Here is a 12,692-nt window from a genome sequence, read left to right as displayed (position 1 = left end):
TTACAACACTAGGTAATTATTTATATACTAGAGGTCTGGTGCACAAAATTTGTGCACAGGAGGGGGCCTGCACCCTCTCCAATCTGGGACCCCCAGGGGATTTCCAACTGCCGGTTTAGGTATGGGGCCTAAACCGGCAGTTGGACATCTCTCTCACAATCTGGGACTCCTGGCTCCTAATCGCCTGCCCTAACCACTCAGCATGCCTGCCTGACCCCCCTAACTGCTCTTCCCTGCCAGCCTGATCACCCACAACTGCCCTGCCCTGCTGGCCTGGTCACCCCTACTGCTTTCCCCTGCTGGCCTGTTCGCTCCTAACCACCTCATCTTCGGCCCCAGCCTCTGTAGCTTTGACTGGAAGGATGTCCGGAAGAATATCCGGAAGATGTCCGGTATAATTAGTATGTTACCCTTTTATTACCAATAGTATAAATGTATAAACCTTAACCTATTTTAATACATATAAGCTGCATAGTAAAATGCATTTTGTGCTTTGTTATATTTCCATTACATTAGTGACATTATAAAATGACAGAGTATCCATGTAACAATAAAAGATAACATTTAAAAAGATTTCTGTAAGACTTGATTTATCTAGTAAATTTATCCATTAACCTTAACCTTATTTTTTCCCCTCTAATAAGGTCTTTTAAACAAAGGGTAAAAAAAAAAAAAAAAAAGAAAGAAAAAGAAAAAGAAACACATTCAAATTGGTACATTTTACATCTAATAAATTTTTTTAGTATGTTTTTATTGATTTTTAGAGAGAGAGGACGGGAGAAAGTTTGAGAGATAGAAACATTGATGAGAGAGGAACATTATTAATCAACTGCCTCCTGCATGCCTCCTACTGTGGACTGAGCCCCAAACCCAGGCATGTGCCCTTGACCCGAATTGAACCTGGGACCCTTCAGCCTGCAGGCTGAGGCTCCATCCACTGAGCCAAACCGGCTAGGACAAATAAATGTTTTGTATTGATATTAAGGGAAAATATATTATTACCAGGATCAAAAAGGATACCTTCCTCTCAACCAATTATAGTCTAATATTTTAATTTGCTTATGTTTTTCTCCAAATGTACCAGTCTGTCCAATTTTGGTTCATACAGCTTCATCCAGTCAGAAGCCTTCATCCCTAAATCAAGTAGTGTTGTCTACTCAGCAAATTCAGTATTACAGATATATTTATTATCTGAAATAAACAAATATATCTATGATTTATTTCCCAGTATGTCTATTTATCTCCACTAGTATATTTTGAGTTTATTAAAATCAAAGATCCTATTTTATTTTTTTTAATATTATTTCACAATAGGTACTCAACAAATAAATTTGAATCCATTAAAAAGAATTATCTGTATATCTGTAATTATTACATTAATTAGATTTATATTTGACTTTAACTAACTTAATAAAATTCCAGGAAGGAAATGTGGCACCAACTTTTAGAATAGATACAGTAAATCAAATTAAGATCTAGTTTTAAATTGGCATACAAATTAAAAATTTGAGAAAAATAAAGGAGTTTATATTATAAAGTAATTTATTAAGAAAGTTTAAATTTGAACATGTTGAAAATTAAGTATTTGATTAAATGTAGTAAATTTCAGTTTATAAGAATCAATGCTTTCAGAAAATCTCAATAGGAAGTTTTTTACACCATACACTCAGGAGGGAAAAACTGGGTAAGCTTATATCATAATTTATGTTTTGATCTTTAAAGCACCTTCAAAGATATCATTCCATAAGTCCAGATTAAGTACACTATCATATTTCCCTATAATGTGATACATGAAGTTGGCAACTGAAATAATGATGTCCTGAGGTGAAAAAGACACGGTTAAAAGCTGATTTTTTTAGGATTTTACCTTGGGATTGGCTAATAGGAAGAATTTATTTTCCTTGGATATTGTAGGCAGAAAAATATGTCAGAATATTCATATTCCATACAACTTTGTAAGTTAAACATAAATGGTCAATTCAGATTCACCATTTCTGACAGTTAAATATATTGCTTTATTTATTTACTAGAGGCCCATTGCACAAAGATTCATGCAAGAATAGGCCTTCCTTCCCCTGGCTTCCCTCCTGGCCACCTGGGAGCCTGCAAGTCTTTGTTCCCGGCTGGAGTGCCACTCCTGAAGCTCCCTCCATCTTCCACCCTCACCCTCATAACAGGTGTCCCACCCTGTCCAGCCGCTCTGTGCCTGCATATGCAAATTAACCCACCATCTTTGTTTGATTAATTTGCATACACACTCCTGATTGGTTGGTGGGCATTGCAGATGTTTGGTCGATTTGCATGTTTCTCTTTTATTAGTATAGATAACAAATATTTACCTATTTAAAATATTTAATAAAGGATTAAGATTAAACAGAGCTGAGGTTTCCTTAGACTGCTCCTCTACAGGTACAGTGGTTGTTGACATTCTGAATGGTTAGTGCTGGGGCTACACAGCTTGCAAGGCATTTTCCACATCATCCCTGGATACAGCCCATGGAGCTTACCTGTCGTTACACCATGGACCACTCCTTCCTTGGTTCTGGAGCCTATAAAATCAAACAAATGCATAACCATAAGTCTCAAACTGGACTTACAACACTAATAGCTCATTTTAAATACAACTAATTGAAACAAATTTTCAATCTGTAGAAGCTCATATACAAAGATATCCTGGGGGCCAAAAGACCTAAACCAAGGAAATTCAGCTACCATAACAAAAGAAGGAAGGAAAGCTAACAGGAGGTTCTCTCCAATTAAGCTTTTAGCACACATGATGACTTTTTATCCCATTGTGTCCCACCTCACATATCAACTTACAGAGGTGGGGGTGAGACACCACAGGGTGAGTGGAAAGATTATTTTGGATCCAGAACTGTGGCAGCTTTACTAAAATCCAGCACAACCAAGATTACTTCACCCATGAAATACAAGTAGAAGTGGGGAGGAAAGAAAGAATCAACATTTATTGAACACCTATTACGTAAAAGTCATTTTATATCTCATCTTATTTGATACCTGTAACACTTCTCATAGGTATATTATGCTCAATTTATATATGAACAAATTACAAATAAACGTTAAATGATTTTTCTAAACTTGCATAAGTAATAACTGGCTACAAACACATTCAAATCAACGTCTCAATGACTCTCATATTCTTTCCACTAAGCCAGGTAAACCTTTAGAAGGAATTGAGTATTTTATCATTTAGGTATTACTAACACTAGTTTCAAGATGGCAAAAGACAGAAACTTCCTCCAAATTTTGACCACCTTTTATACAAATAATGTATTAATATTTTTATTAAAACTAAGTTTGTTAATAATTTAAGTCCTCTAATAGCATTTTCAGTGTAATTCATACCAGTTTTTTAATAAAACATTTTTGAAGAAAAATAACAATGGATTGGAGGTTCACTATACTATAAGTCAAATAATGTAGTTCAATCAGTCATAAAATAATATAAAGAAATGAAGACAAAATATGTGAATATTTAAACTTATATTTGGATATTAAGCTGCTTACTAATCTTTAGTTTTAAAATGCACTGTTTTTCAAACCCTTACTAAATATGCTAGAAATAAGTGTAAACACATTTTAAATCAAAGGAAAAGTATAAGAGAGCCTCAGTCTCTTTATCAATAAAATTCATACATAAAATTAATGAAATAATCTCTGAGAAACTGGTTCTTAAACTGAAGAGTACATCAGAATTAATTGTGTGGAAAATAGATAAAAATGCTGACGACTGAGTCAGAGCCTCAAACACTCAGTAAATATAATGTACAGATATTTGCATTTTTAACAACCCTTATGATCTAACGCAGGTAATTCATAGATGAAATCTGAGAAACACTGGTTTGAGACAATTTCTAGTTCCAAATTTATGTAAAATTTTAGAAGTACACATTCATTTTTTTTAATAATAAGATGATAGATAAGTTGAACTAAATAAATATACAGGAAAATATTGAACATGTTTATTAAATATATTTATGAAAATATATCAATATGACATTAAGTAAAATTTGCATGCATCATATTTAAATTCCCATTATGCAATACATTCAACAAAAGTTTCTATTATACATTTAATAAAATTATTTATATGTATTTAAGAACTTCCAATTTTTGAATATATTTAAGATCTCCAATAAAAATAAAACAAAGGAGCATTTGATATCTTGCCCCCCAGCATATATCATCAATTTGGCTCAAATAGACTAATAAAAATTCTCAAAGAAAACCCAATAACTATAGTTTTGTACTTAAAAACATAAACTCTGGATTCAGATTTTCTGGATCATTATTCATATAAATGAAATTGTGCAGATGTTAGGATAGTATTTTATATATATTCAAATACATACATATACCCACATACAAGGTGTTCCAAAAAATGTATACACATTTAAAAGATGATAGCTTAATTGTGAAAATGAAATATATTTTAATAAACACTGCCTTTATAATTATTCAAAGTGTGTGTATACATTTTCTCTATATACATGATGTTGTATGTGTGTATGTGTGGTGTATTTTTCAGGCAATGCTCACTTTGAATAATATTATGAGATCATAAAATGACTATGCGAAAACTGAACTGAAGTTGTGAAATGTGACCTTAAAAATCAATGATAAAAATTACAATTAATTAAGCAATGAGTGGTAAAAATTACCATTGTTCTGTGACTTCTACCATTTTTTGTTAAAACATTAAAAGCTCTTACTCATTTATAAATGCACAGAGGAATAAAATTAGTAAAACTAATCTTTACTTAGTATATTGTAATTTAATACATTGAGAATAAATATTTTATTTATTTGTAAAAAATATTTTTATTTATTTGTAAAGTAGTTTAAACACTGTGTGTATTCTTGTTTTCATTGTATAACTTCCCAGATGGAGCAACATGTTTCCTAAACCTTAGTTGTAAATTTGTAAATTTGGATCAGTTTTTAAAATGTTACCCTTTGTACTTTTATTGTCATCATTATGTCTCTGTTCTTTTAAAGTGAGCTGTTTTTGTGGGCCACTTCCTCTGGGGCATCCTCACCTTATTCATCACAACCACTTTTATGTGCATGTCGATACTTAGAGCTTCAATAAGTTCCTCTGGCTGCACATCTAGAGTCTCTTGAATTATAACGATGTCAATATTCCCACAGCCAGCTATTTCATCCATAAATAAATTTATGTTTAAATCAAATTTTACTTTCAGCATTTTTCACTTTCTTGCTACACTTGCATCATTTAGGACCAATTTCCTAATTCAATTATGCATTTTTGTGAAATATCACATGGATGTAATATAACCTTGAGCTTTGCTGTCTATATGAACTGACTAGCAGATGTGACCAATCAGATCAATCACCAATAGGCATTGAAAGAAGCAATGTGATTTGGTCATGTATCACAGTGGGTTTCTGTTATTTATGTAGTGACCTGAGGACTGAAGAGCTAAGAGCACGGTTTGTATTTTATGCAGTCACTCACAATTCATGTGTTGTGGTAACAGAAATTTGAACTGTGTTGTTAGGGACTCATATTATTTAATTAACTGTGGTTTCTGAATCCATGTGTCCTGGAACTATATTAAATGAAAACAGACTGTATTTGAGAGAATATTTTTAATTACTAACCACCTGTCACTCTTTGCAACCCATATGTTTAAAAATACTAGCAGATTAACAACGGTCTGTAGTCTTTTCTCTCTTCCTCTGTAATACCTGAGAATTTGGCCTTTGGCTAAGTCATGGAATGTATCCTTAGTCAAAGATAAATGAGAATCTTGATAATGCTGCTTCTTATCCAACAAATGACCTATTGTTTACTGTCAATAATTTATTAGGATCCATTAATTAAACTTTAATTGATGAGTAACCAGTGATTTAAAAAACATTGCTATAAAATGTGACTAGAAAAATATGAAAGCTGAAGGGACATAAGTACTAGTAATTTTCCTGAGCTGAGGTGGCCTACACACATCCCATTGTGAAAAAGGTTGGAAGTAATGACCAGTTGCCAGAACTCAACTATGCTGTTCATGTTATGTTGAATTTACCAGCTTGGTGCAGGTGAGACATATTGTGAGAACTTTATAGCAATCCATACTCACAGTCACTATTGCTTAGTAAGTGAAGTGGTGTTAGAACACTTTTAAAGATTATTTTTTTCCTTTACTGTTGTAATACTTATCATTATCTAAAGAGAACCATCTGCTTTTGAAGTTGACTCTCAATTTCAAAAGCAGATGGTTTTTGAATAATTTGTATTATTATAATGTATAATTTCTCAACCACTTGGTTGATTATCTTCTATTAAATTGAAATATATTGATTGAAAACATGAATATCACTCAAAAAGAAAAATCATAAAAATAACACTGATCCTTATGATAGTTCTTTAATTAATCAAAAGATAGTTCCTGCTCTAGCTGGTTTGGATCAGTGGATAGAGCGTTGGCCTGCAGACTGAAGGGTCCCAGGTACATGCCTGGACTGTGGGCTCGGTCCCCAGTAGGGGACCAATGATTGATCAATGATTCTCTCTCATTATTGATGTTTCTTTCTCTTTCTCTCTCTCCCTACCTCTCTGAAATCAATAAAAATGTTTTTAAAAAAGGTAGTTGCCAAAAGTATAATACTATAAAGGAAAAAAAATTACTTTCTCATGAAGTTCATGAAAACAGTATGCAAAACTTTTTTAGCCACAGTGAAATTAGAATTTTTTCTTTAGTCACTTCCTATTTTCCAAACTAGTAATTGATAATAGGTTTGTAAGGATAAAAATATATATGTTGACTAAGTAATTATTCTATTGGAGAACTTAATTTGATAAAAACCATGGCTCCTTTATATAAAAGTATGTTTTACAAAAATCCTCAACAAAATATTAGTGAAACAAATACAACAATGTATAAAAGAACTAAACACCAGAACCTAGTGGAATTAATTCCAGGCATGCAAGGCTGGTTCAACATTTGAAAATTAAAGTAATTCATCATACCACAGGTTTAAAAGGCAAATCACATAATGATAACAATAGATGCAAAAATGTATTTGACAAAATGCAAAATTCATGAAAACTATGATAAAATTCATGACAAAAACTTCTAGTAAACTAGAACTAGAGGGTAACTTCTTCAACTTGATACAGAATATTTATAAGAAACCTATAGCTAACATTATATTTCCTGGTGAGAGACAAAGAGCTTTCCTACTAAGACCAGGAATAAGGCAAAGATATCTCTCCCTCATCAATCCTTTTTAACATCATGCTGGAAGTCCAAGCTAATGCAGTAAGACAAGAAAACAAAATAAAAAGTATATATTATAGAATGTGAAAGAGAAAAACTGTCTTCATTCACAGATGACATGATAGTCTATGTAGAAATCCAGAAGAATAATTTAAAAAAATAACTCCTAGAACTAATAATTAATTCTAGCAAGGTTGCAGATATGAGGTTAATAAATAAAAGTCAGTTACTTTCTTATATACTAGCAATGAGCAAAAATAATCTGAAATTAAAAACACAATCTCATTTATAATACATTAGCACCATAAACATAAAATTCTTGGGTACAAATTTAACAGAATAGATACAATATCTGTATAAATTTTGATTAGTAAAATCAAATAGCTAAATTAATATAGAGATACCATTGGCCCGGTGCATGGATTCATGCACATTAAAAGGAAATTACTTAGAAGGTGGCTGCAGGGTGGGACTGGGAGAGACAAGCCAGACATGCCCTGGAGCCAACCTCTGGTGGTCCCTCCCTGGCGGGCTGCACCTGGGGCAGTCTCATGGCTTGAAGGGCATCTGTGGAGTGAGTGGTGGGGTCCCTTAGCCTGGCTGGCAGGGACTGGGCTGAAACTGGCTCTCCAGTAGCCTCTGAGGGGTCCCGGAGTGCAAGAAAGCACTCTGCAAAGTTGCTGTCGCTCAGCCGCTCCTGCGTTGAGAGTCTGCCCCCTGATGCAGTGCGCATCATGCATACCGCTGGTCAGAAGGTAGGTCATTAATAGGAAGACTCATTATTATCAATATGTTAGATGTTCCTGACTTGATCTATAGTTCAGCTCAGTCTCAATCAAAATCCCAAGTTATTATGTGGATATTGACAAAAAGATTCTAGTTTATGTGAAGAGACAAAAGGTCCAGAATAGCCAATATGATATTGAAGGAGAAGAACAAAGTTAGAGGACTGACACTATCTGACTTCAAGACTTACTATAAAGCTAGAGAGTGGTACCGGCAAAAGAATAGACAAATAGATCAATGAAACAGAGCCCCAAAATAGAACTGCATAAATGTAGTTAACTGGTTTTTGAGAAAGGCACACAGGCAATACAATGAGCAAAAATAATCCTTTCAACAAATGATCCTGGAACAACTGGAAATCTACATGTAAAAACACAAAACAAAAAGGAATCTAGACAGAGACTTTCACAAAACAACAATAATAAATATCCTAAAAAGGTATTATAGCTCAAATGTAAGATGCAAAACTATAAAACTCCAAGAATGTAACATAGGAGAAAACCTCCATGGCCTCGAGTATGGCAATGACTTTTTAGATACAACACTGCAGAGACAATCCATGAAAGAATCAATTAACTAGGCTTCATTAAAATTTCTGCCCTGGGATAAATAGAGCCCAGAGGATTTTTAGGGCATTGAAATCACTCTGTATAATACTAAAATGATAGATACATTCATTATACATTTGCCCAAACCTATTTAATGTACAACACCAAGAATGAACTATAAGATAAACTATGAACTCTGGGTTATAATGCTCTGCCAGTTAATTCATTAATTGTAACAAATGTACCCCTCTGGTGAGGGATGTTGATAATGTGGGAAGCTATGTATGGGTAGAGTTAGGGGGTACATAGGAAACCTTTGTTCCTTTTTCTCAATTGTGCTATTAACCTAAAACTGCTCTAAATAATAAAGTGTTTAAATTTTTTTAAGTATGCTTTATTACTCATATGTTTTGTTTTAGCATGACATTTTCACAAAATCTCTGCAAGGTAATTACATTTGTCTAAATTGTATTTTTACAAATGAGAGAAGTGGTACTGAGCAATGTACATAACAACTTCCCTAGTAGCCTAGAGGTAGTAAGTGGTGTAGTCTGGATTAGAATTTAATTTTGTCTAATATAAAGTTTATGTTCTACTTTACCAGGAGTCAGAAAACTACATCCTACGAGCTATATTAACTCACCACCAGTTTTGGTAAGAATAAAGTTTTATTGAAACACAGTCACACTAAGTATTGTCTATGGCTTCATTCACATGACAACAGCAGAGCTGAGCTGTTGAGACAGAGTTATAATGGCCTAAAAATGTATTCGCTAGACCTTTACATAAAGTTTACCAACAGTTCTGGACTCACTAAAAACTAATCAAGTGAATGTTATTATTAAAAAGAAAACATTAAAGTTATTAAGTTATAAAGTATCTGAAATCAAAGAATACTTGTATGTATGTAGCTGCATAACTTGGAAAACTGAGAACAACTATAAAGATATTAATTACCTGCATGTCACTGATTTAGTATTATCAATTCCATCTAAAAAAGACATAATTTACACTTCCCAAGAAAGAACTTGAAGTTAACATCAATTTTGTTCTCTTGTAACACTTTAATTCAATGAGTTCCTGAAAATATGTTCTAAGATCTTGAAAGTAATTAAACTGAAGGTTTGTGTTAAGATCAACTAATATAAAAGAGTCTATAACCATGAGAGAAAAATAATATGAGAAACATTCATAAAAATCATTCTGAGAATAACATTTTTCCAGCCCATCTATTTTGGAGACAGTGTAGCATTCTTTCACCCCACAGAAGTGGGCAGAGAACCCTACACCACTCAATAGGCCTATCTCCCACCTGCCACAGGGCCCACCAGAGTCTGTGGAGGAGCTCAGAGGAAAAAGAGGAGAGGCGAGAGGCGTCATGGGCAATGTGTGCATGTGTGCACTCGTGTGCATATATGCATTTGTGTCCCTGTGGAAGAGTGTGTATATATGTGTGTCTGTTCCTTCCCCAAAGAATCTGAAGTTTGTAAAATAATACATAATCTAATGCAGTTTAAGATAAGGAAAAGAGTCAAAGTTTTCATGAATACTTCAAGGAGGGGATTTAAGGAAAGTACAGATGACAAGCATCCATCTCATTACTTATTTTGTGTATCATTGAGAAATGAACTATATAAATGTCTCTGAGATGTTAATAGCAGTCCTCAACCTCAAGTACTTTCTTGAGCTCTCAGTCTCCAGCTTGCCAAGTGATCTCAAGGAATCACTCCACCAAAGACATTCCTGTCCTTTTCTTTTCTGGTATCTTGTCAGGTACCCCAGGACCCTATTTTAAAAAGAATACTCTAAGATTAGCACATAGTCTTCATAATGACAAGAGAAACTAAAAACCCCTGAATGATTTTGATTTTTAAAAACATTCTTGATCATATATTAAAATACTGATTTTAAAAAAAAATCCTCCCAAATAGTCATTTAGGCACATAAACATTTTTAAAAGAAACAAGGAAAGTCCTTGGAATTATTGCAAAATTCAGTGAGCTGGAAAAAAACCCCCAAAAGATTACATTCACTTTTTACTATTAGCTCAAATATACACATTTACCTACCCACACAGAACTGACTCAATCCATCCTTTTGACAAGTGATGATGCAAAAATGAATCAAGGGAGAAATATCAGCCTTTGGAGCATCAATCACCTTAAGGCACCAGTCATAAATATCAAAATGACACCCGGGGCTACCTACCTACATAGAGAACACCCTCTTTTGTCTTTCCTGCTGCTTCGGCCACACCCTGTTTGGTTTTCTCAGCAGCCGCCACAACTCCCTCCTTGGCCTTTGAAAGTCCTTTCATGAATGCGTCCATGGCTAAGGAGAATTCCTTTACACCACACTGCAAGACACAAAATACACGTTGAGTGAGAACTTTCGGGTAAAACCAGACTAGAAACACCCTAAGAGATCAGCAGAACTCGCCAAAGTGCGAGGCTCTTTTAGGTGTACCCTTGCTTCAACCACTCGACAAAGAAGCCCTTTTTTATTTTTATTTTTAGCTTTTGCATTAAAAATTGAGCATGCCCCATCCATCTTGGCTTAGTCCAAGTCTAGCTGCCTGAACATGGATCGGGATGAATCATCTCAGCTGTTCCCACTGCCTTTCCCAAGTGGAGTTGCATGAAAAGATGGACTCCCCCTCTTATAACTTCCCAGGGTGCGCAGGGTGACGGAGTCAGTCAGAAGAGGACAGATCACAGGAAGAGACAGGGAGCTGGAGGTAAGGGGTCAGGGACACTTTGAAAATGAATCCTAGAAGAGGTCACATTGGCCGATCGAGGAAAGGGGAGGGGAGAGAACTGCGCTCCTGGGTGTGGCTGAACCTCAGGCCAGCGGGGAGCCCACCCGCACCAGTTCTAATCCACCCCACCACCCACCCAGCCCCCGGCTATCTCCCCCCAACAGGCGCCGCTCCCGCCGCCCCGCCCGCAGCCCCCAGACGCGCGCGCTGCCGCCGGAGGGGGCGTTCTCCCCGCTCCCGCACCTGTTAACCCCTTAACCTGTTGACTTGCCCTGTCTGCACTCCCATTTAACTAGTTGCTGAACACAACCACTAGTTCGAGAAGGAGGAGCGGGGGGTTGAAGGTGAGAGAGGAGAAAGTTGGATGCTCACGCTCCCTCCAGCATCCGCGCTTTCCCCCAAGGAAAGGCTGCTCTCGGAGGAGAAGCCTGACTTCTCAGCCTCGGAGAGAGAGGAAGGCAATGTCGGAAGCCCGAGGGAAGCCTGGCCAACTTACTCTCCTCCAGCTCAGCGCAGGGAGAGGCACCGAACCCGGAGAGAGGCTGCCCGCGGGGGTCCCCTGGCTGCGCGCCCGGCCAGGGGGCCAGGTGACCCCGCGCCCACCGGGTGCCCCTCCAAGACCACGGTGCTTACCTCCTCCCTCTGCGGCTTCCCTCTTCAAAACACTTATAACGACCCCCAAATAGGATGTCAATGGGGAGGAAGGGGCAGTCGGGGGGGAAGGGGCTCGGAGCGCACCCGGAGGGCAGAGGCGGCCCCGGAGAGGGTGGTCCCCGGAAGAGGCTGCAGGCGGCACCACCCGGCGATGAGAGGCTGGGGTCGTGGGGGGCGAATCCGCGAACCTGTCGTCGGATGGCCACTCCCGGTCCCCAGCACGAGAGGATCCCGGAGAAACAGACAGACGTGGGTCGGGAGGGAAGGCGGGGAGAAAGCCAAGGATGCTCCAGGCCAGGCTCGGACCCGGGTCTCACCTCAGCCCGCGTTGCCGCCGCCGCTGCTCTCGGTCGCTCGTCCCCTGTCTCGGGTCCCCTTCTCGTCGTCGGGATCCTCCTCCTCCTCCTCCTCCTCCTCTTTTTCCTTCTCCTTCCCCTCCGCCCGCCACCCCCGCGGCTGATTTGTCAGCGCCTCTCCCCGCCCCTCGCCCCGAGCCAGCTGCCTCCCGCGCCGGGTGCGCTGCGCTCCTCTCCTCGGATGGGGGTGGGCCTGGGGGGTGGGGGTGGGGGGCTGTACCCCGGCTCCAGGCAGAAAGGTGGGGGTGTTCTGCGCTTCACCTCAAGTTCAGGGTCATGGGGACTCTGGTGGCGATGGAGCGGCTAGGATTGGGCTGACACCTTCCCC

General features: G+C 37.7%; 1 protein-coding gene across 3 annotated transcripts in view; it reads right to left on the bottom strand.

Annotated features, from left to right (window-relative positions):
- SNCA (synuclein alpha) overlaps positions 1 to 12,474 on the bottom strand; it is a 97,869-nt gene extending 85,395 nt beyond the window's left edge. Inside the window, exons 1-3 of one of the 3 annotated variants that reach the window (XM_036411456.2) lie at positions 12,326 to 12,474; positions 10,805 to 10,952; positions 2,508 to 2,549 (exon numbers count right to left, since the gene is read on the bottom strand). In XM_036411456.2, the coding sequence (XP_036267349.1) occupies positions 2,508 to 2,549; positions 10,805 to 10,925 (163 nt within the window). In that variant the 5' untranslated portion in view covers positions 10,926 to 10,952; positions 12,326 to 12,474. Of the gene's footprint in view, positions 1 to 2,507; positions 2,550 to 10,804; positions 10,953 to 11,137; positions 11,261 to 12,196; positions 12,232 to 12,325 lie in introns of those variants that run through there. The other 2 variants (XM_036411470.2, XM_036411446.2) reach the window with 2 other exon arrangements.
- Positions 12,475 to 12,692: the final 218 nt, after the last annotated feature.

This window comes from Pipistrellus kuhlii, unplaced genomic scaffold (genome assembly GCF_014108245.1).
Source record: "Pipistrellus kuhlii isolate mPipKuh1 unplaced genomic scaffold, mPipKuh1.p scaffold_m20_p_1, whole genome shotgun sequence".
In the NCBI taxonomy this organism is placed as follows: Eukaryota; Metazoa; Chordata; class Mammalia; order Chiroptera; family Vespertilionidae; genus Pipistrellus; species Pipistrellus kuhlii.
Note: the sequence above shows the minus strand (reverse complement) of the source record. Positions and strands in the feature narration are given on the sequence as shown.